The sequence below is a fragment of the Epargyreus clarus genome, unplaced genomic scaffold (genome assembly GCF_041222505.1).
Source record: "Epargyreus clarus isolate Ecla_fem2 unplaced genomic scaffold, WU_Ecla_fem_2.2 ptg000017l, whole genome shotgun sequence".
Taxonomy (NCBI): domain Eukaryota; kingdom Metazoa; phylum Arthropoda; class Insecta; order Lepidoptera; family Hesperiidae; genus Epargyreus; species Epargyreus clarus.
Window position 1 is genome coordinate 11002049 of NW_027332225.1, and position 22320 is coordinate 11024368.

The following is a 22320-nucleotide window of genomic DNA, read 5'->3' on the forward strand; positions in this document are numbered from 1 at the left end:
AACTTTTTTTTTAAGATTTTAGAAAATCCTAGAGATTTTGGGACTTGATTACTACTAGGCGGCTCAAGACGCGAATCAATTTCATCATCTTTAGTAGTCTCCTTACCACCACACAACGTACTAGACAATAATCACCCTATTTTGGAATACTATAGCACTTGTTTAAAATTATGCTCGCAATAAACTCGAATGCCAAAATTTCTGTACATGAGATACGAAATATATGTACGTTGTTGATAAAGCACGATAATTATAATACTCGTAGCGCATCAAAATCTTATTACTCAGGTCCCATTTGGATTATCTTTGAGCTTTAACGTGGCAATTTTGTGACGCGTTAATATTGACGTAATCTCTGGGTTCGCGCGTGACGTTATTATCTCTCGTTTTTTATTAACGCTTTTTTTCTGGGGCAAAGAAAAAATGGAATAGCTGTACACAGGTGTACGGAATTGGGTAGCTTGGGGTTTTCATAGAAAGTTTCTTCGGCGAGTTGCGTAGTAGGTCATCGTGGCAATCTAACACGCAGAGTTCTGGGTCCGATTCCCGGCTAGTCAGACACCAAAATAATGAATTCAGATTTCTGTATTTATCTTTTCGTATGCTCCTACTTTACAGGAAATATATGTACGGAGCTAAAGACGTTTTTTTAATAATTTTGAAGTAGCAATCGAACCTGAAGATAAGTGGTCACTGCCTCCTATGATCATAAACATAGAACAAGGGTTCTACCTGAAACGGAATCTACTGATGAGAGCAGACTGAGAAAGACAGACGTCTTGGCATTCGTAAGAACTATGAAAGATGATCGCCTCAAGCATATTAAATCAGTCGGCATGTACATTAATCTATACTTATCCTCGAAACATTAGAACTGCTTCACAATGGTAATACGTGCAGCAGTGCTAACTTCTTGACAAATCCTACTCATTCTACCTTTCAATATACAAGATGCTTATAATTAAACATTACTGCTATTAATAATTGCTATTAATAATTAATTATTACTAGTAGTTGCTATTAATATATCGAACGTATACTGGTTAAATTGGTTACTGGCTATAATCTAACGGTAATTACTGATGGCGGCTAAACCAATAGGCATCGCCTTGTTAGCTCATAATTACAGGCAAGGCGGTGCCGATGGCTTTTGTCATCCGATCTGGTCTGCAGGGCGCAGAATTAGTTTGTAGCTGAATAACAGTTGCTTACTATGCAATAGTGCATCTAGATTGTGTGTCTGTCTTTGTGTGGCTCCATTGAACCCATCTCAGTATTTGAGTAAATGTATTGTTGTACATAGTACATGGTATGTTATATACCCTGTAATGTACCCTGAGAAATAAATGTCACCTGTTCAACTTTAGAGGAACTGCATGCAGACATTCCATTTTATTAAGAACCTGAGGAATTATATGTTAAAATTAACAATTTATAATTTTTAAATATTATTTTCAAATAAGTAATCCAAAAAATAATTTTCACTTGCTAAACGGTGAAGGAAAACATCGTGAGGAAACCTGCCTACCTGAGAGATTTATAAAAAAAGAAGGAAATCTCAAAAGTATGTGAAGTCTACCAATATGCACTTGGCCAGCGCGGTGGACCATGACCTAATCGTTCTCATTATGAGAGGAGACCCGTGCCCAGCAGTGAGACAGTAATGGGTTGATGATGATGATGATGAAATATTATTTTATCTGTATATTTAATTCTTTGTAGTGTTTACGATCACCGAATCAGTGCAAATGCGCGTATTTTACAAATGCCAAGTTTCCTCTGGCGTGCTGAATCAACAGAAATCTTGTGCGTCCTCAATTACAAGCGGAGCAGTGCGCGGCCTTTGCCATTCCATCGCTTTGTAACCAATGCGGAATTAGTGTTTAAGGACTAATTTTGTTTAAATTTACCTGCTCAGGTAATTTTGTGAAGCATTTGAATTGGATGCAGGTTGCATCGCGTTTATCCTATTTTGTAATTCGGAGAATTTGTATTAATCCTTCATCTATTGACGATTTCCGAATCAATAAAAGTGTATGGCTAAAACAAACTCCAAGTTTCAGTTGGTAAGCTGAATAAAAAGAAATACTGGTGCGTCCTTAATTACAAGCGCTGCAGTGCGCGATCTTTTTCATTCTGTCATTCGTGGAATATCAATATTTATTGATTGGTTTTATTGATTTAACTTTCATATATTTACTATCACCGAATCAATATAAATGCAAGCCAAGTTTCCTCTGGCGAGCTGAATCAACAGAAATCGTGTGCGTCCTTAATTACAAGCGGCGCAGTGCGCGGCCTTTGCCATTCCATCGCTTTGTAACCAATCCGGAATTAGTGTGCGAGGACTAAGTTTGGTCTAATTTAAATTGCTTAGGTAATTTCGTGAAGCATTTGAACTGGTTGCGGTTTGTACCGTTCTTGTCCTAAAAGTACGTAATGCGATTAAATTTTTAAATTGTTGTTTAATTGGGCTTGAGTTGTGTTTCAGTATTTACATATTCTTAGTATACGTATTAAATTTAAAACCTATGTTATTGAAAGGTATTTAAAACCTAAGTTATTACATCAATTTTGCCAATTTACTTAACTTGGCAAAATTAAGTTATCAACTTTATGATATTGTCCCAGTAATTCTGGTCATTAGTTACTTCTCGATGACGATGAAAAAAATCTTTATAAAATCAATGATAATGATTAATTATTTATTCTTCATCAAGCGTCAAATAGTTTGCAATATTGTATAATTTCATCCCGAATATATAATTACAAGTATGAAACCACAAAGTTAACAAGTACTACGCTTATGCTAAAGTATCACACAATTGACAGGGAGGCAAACAACAAAGGTAATGGCAATCTGATATCGTTACGCTCGAAGCAACATCGGTGTCGCTCACCCGCTAGTGTTGTCTTATCAGATAACTATTGCCGTAATGCAAACGACTGCAAATTATATGAAAAGCATGTACCCAATTATATGGCAAATAAATTAGATTTAATAATTAAGTATCTGAAATTTTCTAAGCTCTAGTCTTTAAAAATATCCCAAAACAAAAAGTTTTTTTTACCTACCACTGGCGTTATGTGAACGAGATTTAATATATACTTTAGTAAGGCATACGTGTAGAAGTTTAAAAAATGTAGCGTCACACTGTTGTGTAGCTGATGTAACCTAAATGTGATGACATCTACCAGCAAATAAGTTGTGGTCAAGATATCTGGCAATGTTCGAGTTCCTGAAGAAGTTTAAGAAACATCAGAAAACAAGGTGAGGAAGTGAGGAATGAATCATGTAATTTAAATGGAATACTGTGTCAGCATATATCAGAAAAGCTTAAAATATCCTCGTATGCCTCGTGGTACTCGTATACAGGATAATTCGTATAAACGAGAATACGATTGTACCTACTGCATCGGGAATCCGAGAATTTTAAACGCAATAAAATTAGTTAGGTATCCGAAGACGTGTTTAGTGAACGTGTATAAATTCGGAGAATACATCTCCCTGTCAGAAAGATTTTCGGCTTACGTTTCCTTGGGGTTCGCTTTGATCCCTACACGAATGTAACGGGAATTACTGTAAGACGATTGCGTCAGGTAGTAATCGCTCCGCAAAACCCTATAACAAAAGGCCAAATTCCCAGATTGGACGGTGCCAGGATTGGAGGCTTTCGAATTCCTTGCGAGTGAAACATTTTCTCGTCTTAATCCATGAATGTTTTCGCTGGCCATAATTCACAAGTCAAAAATCCACTTATCTAGTTCGAGAAATAAAATCGCGAGGAATGGAGTCGAAGTGTGGAAGTTTTCGTTCACGGACCACGACGATAGGGCCCTTTGTGTGCCAACGGAGTTTGAGACTTGGCGGAGTGGCCGGCGCTAATAAAACTACGGGGCGTGGATGCCGGTTGGCAAACCTTTCTCATGTTGATCAGTAGACGCCTCACCGCTCCTCTACATCCACTTTGAGCCATTACATTCCGTTTATAGCGTAACGAACGCTGTAAATGGGAATTTTAATTACACTCAAACAAATAGACCCGGAATTGGGTCGTGTTGGAAGGGCTCTGTAGGAAGGGCTTCGAGTTTTGTCTTCACTAAGCTTATCAGTCTATTTAATTGCCTGTCTACATGGCAACCTATCCACTACATCTTATAATATTATACTTGTATCAAAGTGATGATTATGTGAATTCCAATTCCAATCATTACTGTGAATACCTACTAATATATTCCTCTAATACTGTTTAAGTAGTATTAAGTCTCATTCACTCACTCTACCCCATTAACTTATACAAAGTAAAACTGAGCTTAGGTAATTTCTATTTCTATTCTTTACCAAATAGTATATATAAGTTAGCCAAAATATAACGGCAATATTTAGATGGCTGTGATATTCCAATTTTTTTTATCGACACCGTCTGATCGTTTGTTCAGTATTCGGATAAAAATCTTTTCCATTTCCACGGCGTGTCGATCCAAAAAATAAATACCCAATGCAATATGAGATTTTTGCCACCAATGGTAGCAGCGGTCCATTTTGTCTAACCTTGAGTGTTAGAACCATTTTAGTTACAAATTGTATAGTTTTCAATGTTTTTGATGCTGACACAGAATAAACAAATGATGTAGCTTGTCTGCACTGCAGGGTGTCTTTTTTTATTTTTACTAAAATACTCTAAATATTTTTAGATAGAAAGTATGTAGCTACCAACGTTAAAGTTTTCTTCGCGATCAGGTCTCGTTAAATAGTTTAAGATAATCCGAGTTTAATTGTTTTTTTTTTTACCTTTTTTGCTGTCGTTAGAATAAGCACGTCACGAATATAGATATTGCTGTTATTTTGGAAATTTAGACGAGAGTAGCAAACATGCTTACAAATCCACCTAATGGTATTTGGCCACTGCCGGCCACGTAAGCAACTCCAGATAGAGTAGGTTCTACTGATCACATATGCTTAGTTAGGACTAAGATAGTCGTGCGGCAGTGATAGCTTAGTAATCGAGGGGTCCGTGGTTCAAATCCCAGGCACGCACCTCTGATTTTTCAAAGTTATGTGCATAATAGAAATTAATTATCACTTGCTAAACGGTGAAGGAAAACATTGTGAGGAAACCTGCATACCTGAGAGATTAAAAAAAAGTCTCAAAGGTATGTGAAGTCTACCAATACGCACTTGGCCAGCGCGGTGGACTATGGCCTAAACCTTCTCATTCTGTGAGGAGACCCGTGCCTAATGGACCTAAATAATAGTGCCTAAATAATAGTGGACGGTACCTAATGGGTTGATGATAAAGATAGTCGTCTCATATTTCAACCTTTCACACCTTTCCATCGAATCGCAAAACTACTTCACGTTCGAAATATGTGCAGGGTGGTCCACCCGCATTATCACCACCAATAATGAATGCTACGCGTGCACTCAAATAATAGGCAAAATCGGATATTCAAAAGCATTTTTGCCCTCACCGAGGACGCCAACCGCACGGCACCGCCACATAGATATCAATTATTTCACGTGTAAACCGATCCTGCCCTCTCCGCGCTAGCGTGTGTTCAAATATATTGGTTAGTCAAAACTGTCAGTAGAAGTGGTGTTGTGGGCTTACATTTGATACTTGTTTTTGTTTTTGCTCATCGTTTCAAGTATTTATGCATCCCGCATTACAGGAGATATGATGAAATTTTTCGTTGCCGGGTTTTTATATGCTGTGTTTCAAGTTTTTTTCGTAGTTTAATAATGGAAATCGATATTTGATATCTCTTTAATTACTTTGCATATGTCATCAATCTATGAAAAATTGGAAAATGAGACATTATTTGAACACAAAATACTTTCATATTAGATTTCACTCCAAGATATTATAGTATTACCTAGATATTGATACTTGATAACATGAGCTTTCGAAGCTTAACACCAAAAACCTTAAAAACAAGAACGATTTTTTTCTTTAATGTTTCATTACATCATAGTACACAAAATTACTATTACTATCTTATCTTAAAATAAAATAAGTTTAAATGTATAACAAATTCCGAGTGCAGTGCACAGCGCACAGCGTGATTTCTTCGCGGGAATCTGTTTAAACCCGTCCGCTTCTCCCCGCCGCGATAGAACCCACTTTATTAGTTTAGGACCCTGTTACGTTACTGTGTTTACACGCAAAGGAGCTTTATTCGACCCCTGTTTTTCGACAATTTACTGTCAAGAGCAAAGAGTGATATATATTTTAATTAGCAAAAGAATATACTTTTGTTATTAACATATTTCTTTCACATTTAAAGGAAAACAATTGCTAATTACCTACGTAGTTTTGTTCAAGTACATGCATGCAGTTTGTCTGATCACGTAGAAGACGTCTCATGTACCTTCTGACTAAATGGACTGTAACTCCAATTAAAGTATAAGTGGCGGACTAAAGTTATCGGAGGCCCTTTTTATCGAGGGGAAACCTTCAAAAGGTACCCGACAACGTCGGGGCGACGCCGGGTTATGTGGGATTTTTACCCCACTAAAACCCCCCCGGTGGCCCCGTCCTCTGCGCTGCGTAGAGGGCTCCGGGATCTCCAAAGGAACGCAACCGGAGTGCTCTTAGCGCGTTGCCCCGTCGGGCTCCGCCCAGGCGAGCTTGACGCTCGCCACACCATCTGGTGTGTACGACGGTATGCGACCACACATACCGTCGTCCTTCTCGGGGCCGCTGGCCGGGCGGTTCGAGCTCCCACTCTTGCCGCCCGCAACCCCGGAAGGCATCGAAGGCCCGGAGCGGAAATGTTGAATGAGGCCCCCAGTCTAAAAAGTCGATTAGATTTTACAAAGTTCCAAATGTGTACAAAATGACTTATTCGCCGAGAAATACGTATTTCAGTGACGCCGCGACCTTTTTTTCGCTGACGACCTTTGGGGTCCCCCACGACCAGGGGCCGACCCTGTCTGCATTTGACTTTAGTTTTAAAGATCTCAAAAGTCTAAATAAGGAGGTCGAAAGGAAATCACTTCTAATCATGAACCACTTAATTTGAAAAACAAATACCTATGTACATAACCATCATCAAATCCGGCTGTACAATACGAAAATAAACGAAATAATCTCTAATTGTTTCAATGTAAACAAACACGGGTATATCTTTAGTGTTCCGCCCAAATCTATTTAAACCCGTCCGTCTAGCTGTCCGCAATAGAATCGGCTTTATTAGTTTAGGACCCTGTTACGCTGCGGAACTTACTGGGTTTTACGCAAAAAGAAACTTTATTAGATCCCATTTCGTCCGACTGGTTTTTACTGGGATCTCCTCTTTATGTTTCGATTCTAAAGTCTGAGTTTGTTGTTTTTTTGTTTGTTTTAAATGTGTCAGAATTTGCGATCGAAGATTACGTCTTCTACATGTTAGTTGTCAACGATGCCTATGGACATCTACCATTAAATTCTAATAGGACAGAAGTCCTATTGGAAGTTATTTAATATCCTGGGAGATGAGAATGCTTTATGTAATATAACACGTTAATTCATCTACTACTTTTGGAATTAGGTCGACAGGAACGGGTAAAATTGATATAGCTTTCTTATAGAAGCAATGTATTCTGCCGTTTGTGTTCTGGATTTAAAGGTGTGGTTAGCAAAGACACTTACACGAAGTGTTTTAACTTATCCTCATGGACGCATCAGTGATCGACCGATTAGGTCCTATCAAATTTAGGATTAATGTCTGGTGTCCATAATCTACAGTGACCCACTTGCCACCAAGTAGACTGTATACATTTTTATTGCCTTAATGTAGTAAAATTATTTTTATCCTCAAAAATACAATACAAGAAAATATAGCTACAAACGAGTTGCAAAACCAATTTCGTTATATCCTAAGCGCCTAAACCGCTCTGTGTGTCTTATTTCTCACCGGGATCTCTCTTGCGATAGTTTTTTCGTAAATTCCGTGTAACTATGTTTAGTTTGGGCCAGGGTTTGCTCAGCTGATGCTGTGCGTAACGACTAACAAGCGGCGATAGAACAATGCGGGGAGCGGCGCTCGCTCGACAAAAAGTGATTTTTAGTGTGCGTTGTGTTATGTACGTTCTTTTTGTTGAGACTGAACGCGAATGAATCAATGTTTTTGTACGTAAATTTTACAGGAGCGAAATAGATATGAAATAATTTCAGTGTTTTCATCAATTTTTTTAGTATACTATTAGAGAAACCGTTAGAGACTGTTGATGTTTTTTCTGAGCATATGTACTAATGTGCCTTTGTATGCATAAAAAATATGCTGCTTAAATGTCGCCTATGGTACTCCCACAATTTAGGAGAATCCAATGACACCTCGTATAGTATGTTAAAATCCGTTAAGCCGTTTGGGATGCATACATACATACACTTGAAAAACATAACATAAATAATAAAAATAATCAATTCATTTAATGATTAGTACATTACAAAAACAGACATCCTTGCGTCTGTAAACGTTTTATTTCTAAAAACAAACCGGCATTGTACACAAGAAATTCCCACACACACTCCCCACAAAGAGTAGTTTACGGTAAGCCGAGAGGCAACCGGGGCGACGCGGTGGATTTTTTTATTAAATTACATCTGTCCCGGGACAAACAGTTTCCCCGATAGTGACGGGATAGCGTAATACAACACGTGTCTACCTCACTGCAACATGACTCCGAGATGTTCTTAATTAAATTACTTAGTTACGGACGGCAGTGACAAGAACTTTTACTCGACTTTTAGTATGAAAGTGTATTAAATTAAGAACATTTATTTAGCCTGAAATCGAGTAGTATACAATTTATTTATTTTCATATTGTAGTTTGTTATGAAAATTGATGAAATGATAAATATTTTCCTAATAAATAAGACTCTTCCGAGGCGTCCCAGCTTAGTCCTCTGGGGTAGCGGCGCATCTGTGGCCGACCTCAGGTAGGAATATCTAATCCTGTCTGGGGTTGATTACAGCTGTCCATGGGCGGCAGTGGCCACTTACCATCAGGTGGACTGCATGCTCGTCTGCTACTCTTATATTATAAAAAAAAACATATTATATATAGGTACAATTTGCGTATTTTTTATAATTGTCCCATTAAATTTCTACCGTAGTCTCTGGCGTAATGCAGTGCTTCGGTGTTCTAGTTTGAACATTATAAGATGTCCCATGAGACGTTTAACATAGACATTTAGCGAACATAATCAGGATGTTGACAAGTTGGTTGGATGTTGACAAGTTGGTTATATATGATGACCGGTGATGATCACACAATATTGGTTTCATATTTATCTGAAGCGTTTCAATAGTTTTTATGATTAGCAACCCATATCTGGCCGACCTCAAGTAGAATTCTGGTCTTATCTGGGATTATAGTACACGTGTGGCGGTGGACACTTACCATCAGGTGGACTGCACGCGCTTTAGACCTTTAGCTATTAAATCATTTAAAACCAAACAACATTTTTACGTTCTCTACTGCCACTCGATTGCTGATTGTTTAAAATAAAACAATAAACAATCGCGCAAAAATAATTTGCACATCTCGACTCACAATGGACGGACAAGTGTGAACAAACAATGGCCGAGGATTGCACAAGTGCTAATTTCCAACGTCACTTCTTTCTGCCGGCGACCCCTCGACGGCTAAATTACACCGTTTTGTCACCCCGACACTTGGAAGCAATGAAACTTGGACAACCGAGTGCTTTTCTCATGCTAATACTGCTAAGAGGAGGCAGTGGTTTCCTTATATAGAGGGGGAATTTTGCAAGTAGGCATGGTAAAATCCAGATTTAGATGTGTTGTCGAACAATGCCGAAAGGAGTTACGAAGTTACGAGGCGAGGAAAAAATGAAAATTCCATCTTCAACATGAGTCTTTTCCCTTAGTTTGGCATGCATGATTATATGCTTTTGAATTGGATCCTTATAAGAGACACTATCTATTGTGTAACTCGTTCGATTCCCGGTCAGGGAAAATATTTTTTGAAAAACTAATGACAATAAACTAAATTGTTATTGCAATAAAATTGCCGTAACAAGGACTAAAACGTAAACAATTTGTTTTGTGTACGAGAATCCCGGAATGTGTCTCCGTGATGAGTAATAAAATAGAACTCGAACAATAATAAAGCCCAAATAAATCTCATTTAAATTTAGAATCGCTCTAAAGAAGACTGCGGATACACTGCCACGCCCGCAGACGGTTTCCAACAGCTGTGAAATTGCCGTGCCAAGGACTAAAACGCAAACATCTTGTTTTGTGTACGAGAATCCCGGAATGTGTCTCCGTGCCGACATTGTACGTGCACGTACCGATTTGAGTGCTCCTAAAATTTTATTGCGAATAGAATGTTTAAGTATGTTATTAAGAGTAGTGAATAATACACGAGTGGCTATACACGTTTTGTATTGACTTTTCACTGTGTGGGACGTGAGCGGGTGTCTATATTTTTCGTTTATCATTGTTGTAGTACGAGATCCTACTGTTATTAGTTTTTTTGTTATGATTTATCTACAATACGAATTTGAAATAATTATTATCTATAATGAAACACATTCAGGAATCAGGGATCAGCTTAATTGTACATAATAATTATTTTTATTGAAATAACTCACTAAACCGAAATGTTGTTGATTATGTTGATTCACAAGTCCACTTTTATTACAGGTAAGATGGTTCGAACAGCAGCGCGAGAAGCGGAGAGTGAAGCGCGACTACAATCCGTACGAGGGCGGTCTCTGGTCTCAGCTGTCGCGGAGACCGGCGCCGGCGCACCGGACGCGACACCGCGCGATCTCGACCGCGCCGTTCTTCTCCGATCCGTTGTTTAAGGAACAGTGGTATTTGGTGAGTCCTAGTTGTATGTTGTATTTTCGGAGTCTACTTTGTTCTTTGTATACGGTATTTTAGTATATGCCTACAATTATTTCTCATCGGTACTTAATCACGTTTTTTAAGCCTAATAGAATATTTCTTAGTACGTCTTCAATATTTTTTTCCGAGACTTCTAATTGTTATTTTTACGTCTGTTAATATTATTTTGTCTTATAACGCTCGTATGTTATGCCTTTATTGCCAAAAGTTTCATTTTAATATATTACAAAGTATGTCATAGGCAAGGCAAACAAGTAAATAAGTATATGATATTTTTTGTCAAATCAACCTTCTAATATTTTTCTCTTTATATCTTTCTCGTTATATGAGAACGTTGTCTTGTTATATCGAGACTCATAATGTTTATTATTTCAGTTATAACGAAACACATTTCTTTTATCTACATTGAAGTTATCTTTCTAAATAAATATTTATTAATTATTGAACAGAATGGTGGTGCAAAGGATGGTCTCGATATGAACGTTTTCCCGGCATGGCAAAAAGGTTACACGGGCAAAGGAGTTGTGGTGTCTATTCTAGATGATGGTATCCAAACTAACCATCCCGATCTCGCCCAAAACTACGTAAGTACACTTATAATTTGTCCATGATGTTCTTGTATGTTTTGTATGAATTATATAGTAATTTTAAATATGTTTCAATTAGGCTTTAATTAATTTTTTGTCAACAAAAAAACAACAGCATTATTTCATTAAATCCTCTGGTATACAAATATGCTTTAACTATGCTCATCGGACAAATTCTTAAATTAATAATTTTTGTAGGATCCAAATGCTTCAACGGATATAAACAGCAACGATGATGATCCCATGCCCCAAGATAACGGTGATAATAAACACGGTACGAGGTGCGCCGGAGAAGTGGCCGCGGTCGCCTATAACCAATACTGTGGCGTAGGAATAGCTTACAACGCGAGTATAGGTGGTGTCAGAATGTTGGACGGAGTGGTCAACGACGCAGTGGAAGCTAGAGCATTAGGTCTCAATCCTGATCACATAGATATTTACAGTGCGTCTTGGGGACCCGAAGATGATGGTAAAACAGTCGATGGTCCTGGACCTTTAGCTAGGAGGTAAGTATATTTATCAACATTTGAAAAGGATATTTACTAGTACGAAATAATATAAATGTTCATTATTTTAGGGCATTCATCTACGGAGTCACAAGTGGCCGACGCGGTAAAGGAAGCATATTTGTTTGGGCATCAGGGAACGGTGGACGACATACAGACTCATGCAATTGTGATGGTTACACAAATAGTATCTTCACCTTGTCAATATCTAGTGCTACTCAAGGAGGTTACAAACCCTGGTATCTGGAAGAATGCTCCTCTACACTGGCTACAACGTACAGTTCCGGTACCCCAGGGCATGATAAAAGTGTTGCAACCGTTGACATGGATGGAAGACTAAGAGCAGATCACATTTGCACTGTAGAACACACAGGAACATCAGCGTCTGCACCATTAGCGGCTGGTATTTGTGCGCTTGCATTAGAAGCTAATCCAGATTTAACTTGGCGAGACATGCAATATTTAGTTGTATTAACATCGCGACCACAGCCGCTACAGAAAGAGACAGATTGGATTGTTAATGGAGTTAAACGAAAAGTTAGTCACAAATTTGGATATGGTTTAATGGATGCTGCTGAAATGGTAAATTTAGCTGAACAATGGGTAACAGTTCCTCCTCAACATATTTGTAAATCTCAAGAATTAAACGAGGAGAAACCGATCGAGTCTTCATATGGATATACGTTGAAGTTGCATATGGATGTTAATGGTTGTAGTGGAACGGTAAATGAAGTGCGTTATCTTGAACACGTCCAATGCAAGATATCGCTTAGATTTTTCCCAAGGGGCAATCTACGAATATTGCTCACTTCTCCAATGGGAACAACATCGACTCTATTATTTGAAAGACCTCGTGATGTCATTAGCTCCAATTTCGATGACTGGCCTTTCTTAAGTGTTCATTTCTGGGGCGAGAAGGCTGAGGGTAGATGGACATTACAAATTGTAAATGGTGGCAACAGACATGTTAACCAGCCAGGTATCCTGAAAAAGTGGCAATTGATATTCTACGGCACGCTTACTGATCCTGTGAGATTAAGATCAAAGAGACCATCATCTATTGTTCCATCTTTTGCATTCCCAACTGCCGCAGAAGGCTATGACTCAGTCGGTGATTCTTTTTACAACACTGACGCGTTTACCAATTACCAAAACTTTCCTACGTTATTTGCCGCTGGATCTAATCCAGAGAAGGCCGTAGCAAGTCTCGATGGTCACAATGTCCCTCTGCCGCATGGGGAGAATGTGCTCGCCGATAGTAATGATAAACGCGTCATGCATGACTGTGATCCCCAATGCGACACACAAGGATGTTATGAAACTGGACCAAGTCAGTGCATCGCCTGTAAACACTACCGCCTGGACGATACCTGTGTTTCCCGATGCCCTCTCAGTACTTATACAAACCAAGGTAACGATTGTCTGGCGTGCCACGAGTCTTGTAAGACCTGCATGGGGCCAGGTCAGGATTCTTGCTTAGCGTGTGCTCCAGCTCATTTATTAGTAGTGGACTTGGCTGTGTGCCTTCAGCAATGTCCTGATGGATACTGGGAAGACAGCGAATCCTCGGTTTGTCGTCCATGCGCCGCACATTGCTCAACGTGCGCTGAACGAGCGAACGCTTGCACTTCGTGCGACCATCACCTTGTACTTCACGACGGATCGTGTCTTGCGTCCTGTCCGGCGTCGACGTACGAAACAGATGACTATACGTGCGCTAATTGTCACCCGACATGCGAAACGTGCAGTGGGCCGGGACCTGCCCAGTGCGTGACTTGTCACGCTTCGAGTTACGCTCTCGACGGCCACTGTGTCAACGTTTGTCCTGGCGGGTATTACGCAGACAAGAAAAGGAAGGAGTGCATGAAGTAAGTTCACGTATATTTCCTCTACACTTTTGTCTGTATAATTACTTTATTTCTTCCAATTTTAACCCTCTCCCACTTTTTCAGGTGCCCCATCGGTTGTTCAACGTGTTTAAGTGCAACATGTCTAACTTGCGACGAAAATTGGGAACTCAACAAAAAGAACAAATGTGTGCCCGTTGGCTCAAACAAGTGTAGTGTTAGGGAGTTCTCCGACGGTGAAATATGCCAGTCGTGTAGCCCAGGCTGCGAGTCGTGCTTTGGAGACGACGATAGTCACTGTCTAACGTGTGCAACGCCTAATCTCTTACAGAATTACAAGTAAGTACTCGTTTCAGTGTTTGTGCAATTGTCAAACATATTTTTAAATCATTTTGAAGCGAAAATTGTAGGTCAATATGGATTTAACAAAATATGTATTTCACAAAAAAATTGTGATATTGGAACAATACAAACAAAAGTAAACAAACCATCGATACTCGACTACCGATTATCTTGCTTGTTAAACTGATGTGAGAGCCCATATGCAGGATTTAAAAAAAATAGTGAAGGATTATATTTTTCTGCTTGCTAGGATTATATTTTTTTAGTTTCAAATCGTAGTCGTTATAAAATTGTTCCATCTTCTTATCAAGATAATAATGCTTACACGCAAAATACAAAATGTTTTTATTATCTTACGTCGCTAAAAAGTTGGTCGGGTGGTACCATGATTAGACAGGCAGTTCTTCCAGGTCGGGGCCCTGCCATTATTTAAATTAACGTTTCTTTACGCAAAGAAATCCTACATGGGTTCCTCTCAGACTAAAACCCCACGGTGTTCCTCTAGACGCCCATCGACGGATTGAGAATTTGTCCGCGGTCTAACCTAACCTAACCTAAATCTATTGAAAGTTTTGCATTACTCAAATACTTATTGTTCTCCCAGATGCGTTCCCGAATGCAGTCGTGGCTACTTCCCGGACGCGGGCAAGTGCGCGCGTTGTGTCCACGGATGTTCGGAATGCGTCTCTCGTTTGAACTGCACCTCTTGTGTAGGCTCCTTGAGACTTCAGTCTGGTGTCTGCAGGACTTCTTGTGCTGAAGGGTATGTAGTTTTGTTTTTTTTTGGACTGTTCTCAATTTGCATATTTATACCATTCCTAATTTCTGATCTTTATTATTATAAGACTTATCCTTGCTTCCTAAAATGTATCCGAATTGAAATTCCATTAAAATATGGCTATCCGAAAAGTTACATTCGAAGACTGAATTAACTTAATATTTGTAATTGTACCAGGTATTACGCAGACCGAGGTTTCTGCTCAAAATGCTACCTATCCTGCCGTACCTGTATAGGACCAAGACGTGACCAGTGCGCGTCCTGTCCTCCTGGCTGGCGATTGGCCGCCGGGGAGTGCCATCCTGAATGTCCTCAAGGTAAGTTAGTCATAATGTACGTGGGAAAAATATGAATTGAAACCTAGTAAACTACCTAAAAAAAACTGAAACTGAACTGATAATATGTTTTCGGAGCGCGTTCAACTGAACTCTTCAAAAAAATCCACACAAGCTTTTCAAATATAATTTGCTTAATAGCGATAAAATTGCGATGATTGAGTGTTTTCCATCTGCACTTGGTCAAGGTGATGGTCTTCGTAATATTTTTCTCATTCACATTGTCTTGTTTTATCATCTTTTTGATGGTACTGGTTGTTGATGATCTTGTCATCGTCTTCTCATTGATGGCTTGGGTTTTCCGGTTGTTGATAATATTATATTGTCCGTTTCAACCAGGTTTCTACCAGAGCGTCGGCGGCTGTCGTCGGTGCCACCACTATTGCCGGGAGTGCGATGGCTCCGGCCCCCTCAAGTGCAAGTCTTGCCCACCGGGCTCCATGCTAGACGGCGGGCTTTGTATGGAGTGTATCGGATCGCAGTACTACGAACCGAACCGCGGGACCTGTCGCGGTTGCCACGACAGCTGTAGGACTTGCTCTGGTCCCGGACAGTACAGTTGTACCGGGTGCTCTAGACCGTTTAAGCTGGATAAGTAAGTACTAATTTCGTTATACATAGTACATATACATAAGTGAGTAGCAGTAATTTTTGTGTAGGAAAATAAGCTTCGACTGTCAAATTATAAAAAGAGACAGACTTTGACACAATTTGACAGAGTTCTTAGAGAAACCTTTGACAATTATGATAATGTAACTACAGGCTGAACAATCAATGCGTGCGGTGCTGTACGGAGCTCGGCAAAGTAGCGAACACCACTTCAGCGTCTGATTGCTGCCATTGTAATCCAGATACTGGTGAGTTTCTCTGCCACTTCTAAAACTCTTATACAATACGTTTTATAGCGGCTTTTATTCAATTGTAAATTCTATATTTCAAATTATTTGATTAATCTAATTTTTCAATTTTCTGCGTAATATGTGTACCAATAATATTATATGACAGATCTTACAATTACTTTGAAGACTTTGTTAGAATGGATTAAGTTACACCGTTTACTCTTCACACGTTTATGTAATAGTGAATCACCATTGAAACCCATAAGGTATAGTTATAAGAGGTCTCCCTGTACTTATTGACATAAACATCTAAAGTATATAACGCGGAATTAAAATATTAAATCAGTTTCCTGTTCATCTTAAACCTGCAACCTCATGAACTCTCATGAAAATCTAATTTAAAAATGCGTTTCCCGTCCGCGGCGGAGGCGGTAGAAAACGCTATATTCATGTGTAATCGGATTCTTATATGTTTGTCTGTGAATAATTCATTGTAACAATAAAAAAATCTTGTTTGTACCAGGCGAGTGCATAAACTCGGCGGTAGCGGGCAAGCGTCGCATCGCGGAGTGGGGAGCGCTACGCACGGAGGACAGCTCGAGCCCTTCGCTCAGCGCGGTCGCCATCGCCGCGAGTGTCGCGCTTGTTGGCGCGCTTGTCGCCGCGTTGCTCGCTGTGCTGGTGAGTCTTAATACTTTATTTAAATGTATTTTACCGAGAGGGAGAGAAGAAAGGGAGTGTGGCATATCGTGATATCGGATGAAGCAAGGGATGGGGACGAAGGTAGGGAGGGGGGAGCGTTTCTGATCCTGCTTTGACTATTTATCAGTCATGATAGTCCTGGGAAACCGACGCTTCGTTTCACGCTGTGCTAGTAATCACGCTCGGAGATACATTTAGAGTGGACAGGGAAACGGGGGAACGCGGCGTTGGTTTGAATATTAGTCAGTCATAAGACAGAGGATGAGCGTTGCATCCCGGAGTAAGGCGCGCTACGTACGGAGGACAGCTCGAGCCCGTCGCTCGGCGCGGTCGCCATCGCCACGAGCGTCGCGATTGTTGGCGCGCTTGTCGCCGTGTTGCTCGCTGTGTTGGTGAGTTTACACTTAATGTCGGGGGAGGGATCGTTTGGGGTGGCGTTACGTTGGATTTAATACTTGAGACAGTGAGTCAGGTTTTTTAGAGACAGGGAGGAGGGAGGAGAGAGATAATGACGAATTTCCAGTAGAGAAACCGGGTTTCGTAGGTTCTCGGTTCTCGGTATGATAGGAAGGGAGATATCTTGGTGCTGCCTTGATTATTCTCGCTGTTTTGATGAGATAAGATAAGATTATAGAAATAAGATTATAGACCTGTTATATAGTATGGTAATATTGCTCTTTCTGTAAATTTTACAGAAATTTCAGGGCAATATATAACGCAAAATCCATATCCGTAACAGTGGGGAATTACGTGAAATAAAAATATTTATAATTTTTTATCCCCTACCAGGTGCGCAGTTCTCGCCGCCCGCGAGTGAGAACTCACGGCGCTGTATACTCGCCGCTCGCCTGCAACGACGAGGGCGAAGTGTCCGTCCGTCTCGCTCGCACCACGTTCCCGGTACTAGAGGACTCGCAACCAGAACACGAACAGGAACCGTTGTTGGAACACGCCACATAGCGAGCGCTGTGATCGTAGAACGTAAGTTATTCAGCAGTTGAAACGTAATATGTAGATAGATGATTGTGGTGTTAATGCCCTGTGCCGACGGGATTTGTTTGTCCCGGTTTTGATTTGAAGTAAATGAAATATTAAAACACGGGTAGAAAATAAAATTGTACAATTTAAGGATTGGCATCAAATACCGTAATATAAAACTGTCAAATGATAATAAAATAAGCACAGTAAATAAAATCAATTAAAGTCGTGTTTGTACAGAAGAAAACAGAAAATATGTCATGGGAGCAATTTTCGCTTCACTTTTACACAAGAATGGTAATCAATTTAAAATATTCGAACGTTTTAACACTACTACACTATTTTGGCGTTAGGGCAATTATCACTACAAACTCGAAATTAATTCGCATTCTGTATCGTGATCGAGATGTGTTACATTAGTAGTAAGTTCAGTTTAGATGATAAATAATTAACAACTGCGATTTCCTGATGAAAAACGGTTTATCGAATAACTGTTGAGGACCATATTATTTTTTGAATTTAGGATAATATGATAATATTTGAATAATATAATTGTGGTTTTGCTGAAACTTGCTATGGATGTGATGAGGTTTGTTATCCTGTAATTATATTGGTAACAAGTAAATCTGCAGGTGCCCGAAATCTAAATCTGTATAAACGCACCCATATAAAAAGAATGACACTTGACCGTAAAGTTTCATTTATTTATATGAAATTTAATGGGCCCTTTTCATACAATCCTTTAAGAAATAATTGTACAGTTAGCGAAATTAGTATAAAAAATGTTCACATTTTTTTAGGTACAAATCTATATATTTTTTCAATTATATTAATAAAGTAATTATTTTTTTGTAAATTCAATGTCAAGTGTCAGAGTAGTAAAACAAACGCATCTTACGATTTTTATATTTACCGATATAAAATATAATATAAATATAATAATATATAAATACCAACACTGTAATTATAGTTAGGTGTAAATTGTAAGTATGAACAAAGGTTCTATTAAGAGGAACTTTAGTCTTCACGACTTCGACATGAATGTACGATCAGAAAGCTACGAAATTTATGTCCCATTGCTGGCAACTTTGGAACATATAAAGCATACTTCACCTTCATTCATTTTTTACTGCCAGTAATTTAGAAAAATAACTTTCTTCATATCAATTTTTTTCATAAAAATCACGTATAAAAATGATTTTAAAGACCGCTACCTATAATTTCCTATTTTATAAGGTCAGTCATGACCAGATCATTTATGATGGTAATTAAATCACGATTTATCGTAAATCGTAGTCGTGTCGTCGTCGCAAAGACTAATGTTCTCGTGACCGGGACAGCCCGGATGCCGTATTGTGATATGACCGCTTAGTTCTAATACTGAAGGAGATTGTTTGCTGGTTTGATTTTTGTTTTCTAAATTAATCACGGGACCTTTGTATTTTTTGAAACTGTTCTTTTATTTGTATTCGAAATCATTTCTGCTTCAATATAATTATTTCGTCCACATAAGGATACATCACATAAGTAAACACTTAGTTTGGTTATGAACCCATTACTGTCTCACACCTGGGCAAGGGTCTCCTCTCGGTGAGAAGGGATCAGGCCATAATCCACAACTAGCTAAGTGCGGATCGGTAGACTCATACGAGTAGATCTCAAAAGTGTATGAACTTTTGAGATATATTTTTTCAAGAACTCAATCGTGTTTTTCCTTCTTCATAATAGTTTAAGAAAGTAATAATGAATCTCTAGTACGCACATAACTTTAAAAAGGTACAGTTACATGCGCGTGTCTGGGATTCGAACTCCGAACTCACAGAATGAACTTGAGAGTTATCATTCCTTTTCTCAAAGTTTATCAACGTAACAAAGTTAATAAAGTTCACTTGACAGATGTTAAAACGAGAATTTAATTAATAACTGCCGTGTCTAATACGGATATCGAAATAATAATATAACATTTCGTGGACCCTCATTCGAATGAACTTCGAACTGTATGGAGTAACTGAGTTACAGTTTGGGAGATCGAATGAAGTTTAACGTCGCTATGACCGGATATAATGTGTGGAAGAGCGTATGATTTTCAAAATATAAGGTTACAAAGATAGGGTTTTAGGTTTTTCGATAGAAAGTAAATTGATAATGAAAATGACAATTTTTGTGTTCATAGCTCAATATTACTATTCTTTATCTAGTGGACGCCAAATACATACTAAATATAGAGAAATTACACTTAGTAAAACCTCGCAGCAATGAATTTATGATTACTGCGAGGTTTTAGTATGTCTTGCTGGGAACGAATCTGGAACTTTCGTGCCACACTTGTGTGTTTATAGTTTGACGCGATTTTCATTCCATAAAAATATAATTGTTTCTTAGGAAATGTATTACATTCCCACAGGTGCGTTGTTAACTTGAGAACGAAGCTGGAATGCCTCATGTAAATATACCATAATTTTTAAACCAGAATATAATAGCTATTTAATCCAATTAAAACTAAGAAGGACCTTTAATTTTTAAATAATTATTTTTAATAAAATAATCGACAGCAAACAATCTTCGAATTATTTCGCGAAGGTCACATTTTCGCGTTTTGTAATTTTTGATTATCTAAACTCATGTGTAAAAACTATAAAATTTTGTACGTATCGAAAACAATAAGCCATAGATGATGCCACAATCGTTCATAATGTAACAATTTGTAATTAATACTTTCCCATTTCGGCTCTCTCTTGCATAAAGTCTAATGATAATAATGTTAATTTAGTTATAAGCCCGAAGTTACCAATAGGCGTAAAATTTCTAACATGAACCCATCACAAAAACGGCTATATTTAACAATGTTTACTAGAAAAATATACATCTTTTACACAAATTACGTATTCTAATCATGCCCTATCACTTGTCTATTTTAAGTAGCGCTTATAAGGGCTGAAACACATGGTACATACGACACGACAGCGTGTCGTGACGCGCTGCGGCGCCATGTAGTGTTTTAACGATGCATGTCGTGTATTTTTACGACACGACAACGGTACACAACGTCGTGACATGTACCATATGTATGTGTTTTGGCCCTAAGACCTTCTTTCAAACATTGCCAGCATTTTAAATTAGTTTTGTCTCGTTCATTTTTAACATTAGAAATACAATAGAGACAAATACATTCAATAGTTACAATTTCTTTACAATAAACATTGGAGCGTTTAACATTAACGCTCTTCTGTAAAGAGGATTTTCTTTTATTTAATAACGATAAATTTATAATTTAGTGTGATTTTTATTAACCCCGACACAAAAATAGCGTCTTTACATCGATGTCAATTTATTTTTTAAAGGCTTCTAAATCGTATTAGATCGAATCTAGATTCAATGTTTTTTATTGTGTTTAGATCCATTAAAAATTAGAAAAACTTTACTGGAAATTTTTAAGGGTTGTTGTTGTGTTGGGGGTTTTAAAATTTTAATTTAAATTTGCTTGTACTCCTCCTTACTCGCTTACTCTTTATCTCGTTCGCTTACAGTTCGCTCGCTGTGGTGTCGAGGCTTTATTTAAATTGAGTTAGGAAAAATATTTTTTAATATGATTTAAATCAAATTATACAATTTTAAGTGTTTATTTTTAAAATATTTTAGTGAATATTAAGTTTGTCTCAAATTGGTGTAACTCGCTTACCTTGCTCTCAAATCTTCACAAAATTCAAGTTACTCTGTTACCTTATTAGTAATATTCGAATATGTGATAATTTAATACAAATTGTTCGGGTCATATACAAACATGGCCGATTGTATGAACCTGAAATGTTACCATCACAAATGTATATACATGTAGCTTAGCTAGAATGTTGATCTGTTTATAAATAAATTATAAAGAAAACTTTACTACGATTTAATTATTAATGTATTGAAAATTAAATTTTGAGTCATTTTTTACAAGTCGAATTGTTTAGCTGATGCTTTGTCAATTATTATTAATGATTATGTATTAAATCATTTTTTATATATTTTTAAATCATGAAAATGGAATTCCAATATGTACTTAGTTCATAAATAAAAATGTTTCTTGGCGTCTGATTTGGTTTTTGTAATAATTTTATTTATAATCAGAATATTTGCATAATTTAGAAGAACTTTACTATAATTTTAATATACAAAAATATAATTTCTATTTATGGATATGTAATTTTGACTGTATTTGCGGTTTTATAGTTTGTTTTAATGGGACTTTTAATTAAGAATGTATTTTTGTATAAAATGTTCTTATGTGCAATTAATATTTATAATAAAAGGAATTCTGTGTCACAAATAAGCTTTTTATTTAAACATCAAAATGTATGATCCTACATCCTACAGGTTTTAAGGTCTGTTACTGGATAAATAATTCCGAAGATGTTGCAAGCTATCATCTAAATTTAATCATTCAGTTACTTCATATGACATCTAAGAAACGAGTAGTGTTCTTCTTCTACACCACCAATACGAAATCTTAAGCGAATGTGGGTACATTTGTTTTGAGCGCATACGTGAGAACCTACAA

The 22320-nt window shown here is 37.9% G+C and overlaps 2 protein-coding genes across 2 annotated transcripts in view; one reads left to right on the plus strand and one right to left on the minus strand.

Moving 5' to 3' along the window:
• Positions 1-18431, plus strand: part of LOC140748871 (furin-like protease 2) — a 355165-nt gene extending 336734 nt beyond the window's left edge. Inside the window, exons 5-15 of the mRNA XM_073081744.1 lie at positions 10660-10839; positions 11316-11450; positions 11652-11959; positions 12031-13827; positions 13912-14145; positions 14753-14911; positions 15104-15243; positions 15601-15856; positions 16024-16118; positions 16624-16781; positions 17592-18431. Coding sequence (XP_072937845.1) covers positions 10660-10839; positions 11316-11450; positions 11652-11959; positions 12031-13827; positions 13912-14145; positions 14753-14911; positions 15104-15243; positions 15601-15856; positions 16024-16118; positions 16624-16781; positions 17592-17762 — 3633 coding nt within the window. The 3' untranslated portion in view covers positions 17763-18431. The remainder of the gene's footprint in view (positions 1-10659; positions 10840-11315; positions 11451-11651; positions 11960-12030; positions 13828-13911; positions 14146-14752; positions 14912-15103; positions 15244-15600; positions 15857-16023; positions 16119-16623; positions 16782-17591) is intronic.
• LOC140748942 (uncharacterized) overlaps positions 1-22320 on the minus strand; it is a 459083-nt gene that overhangs the window by 368507 nt on the left and 68256 nt on the right. The window lies entirely within an intron of this gene.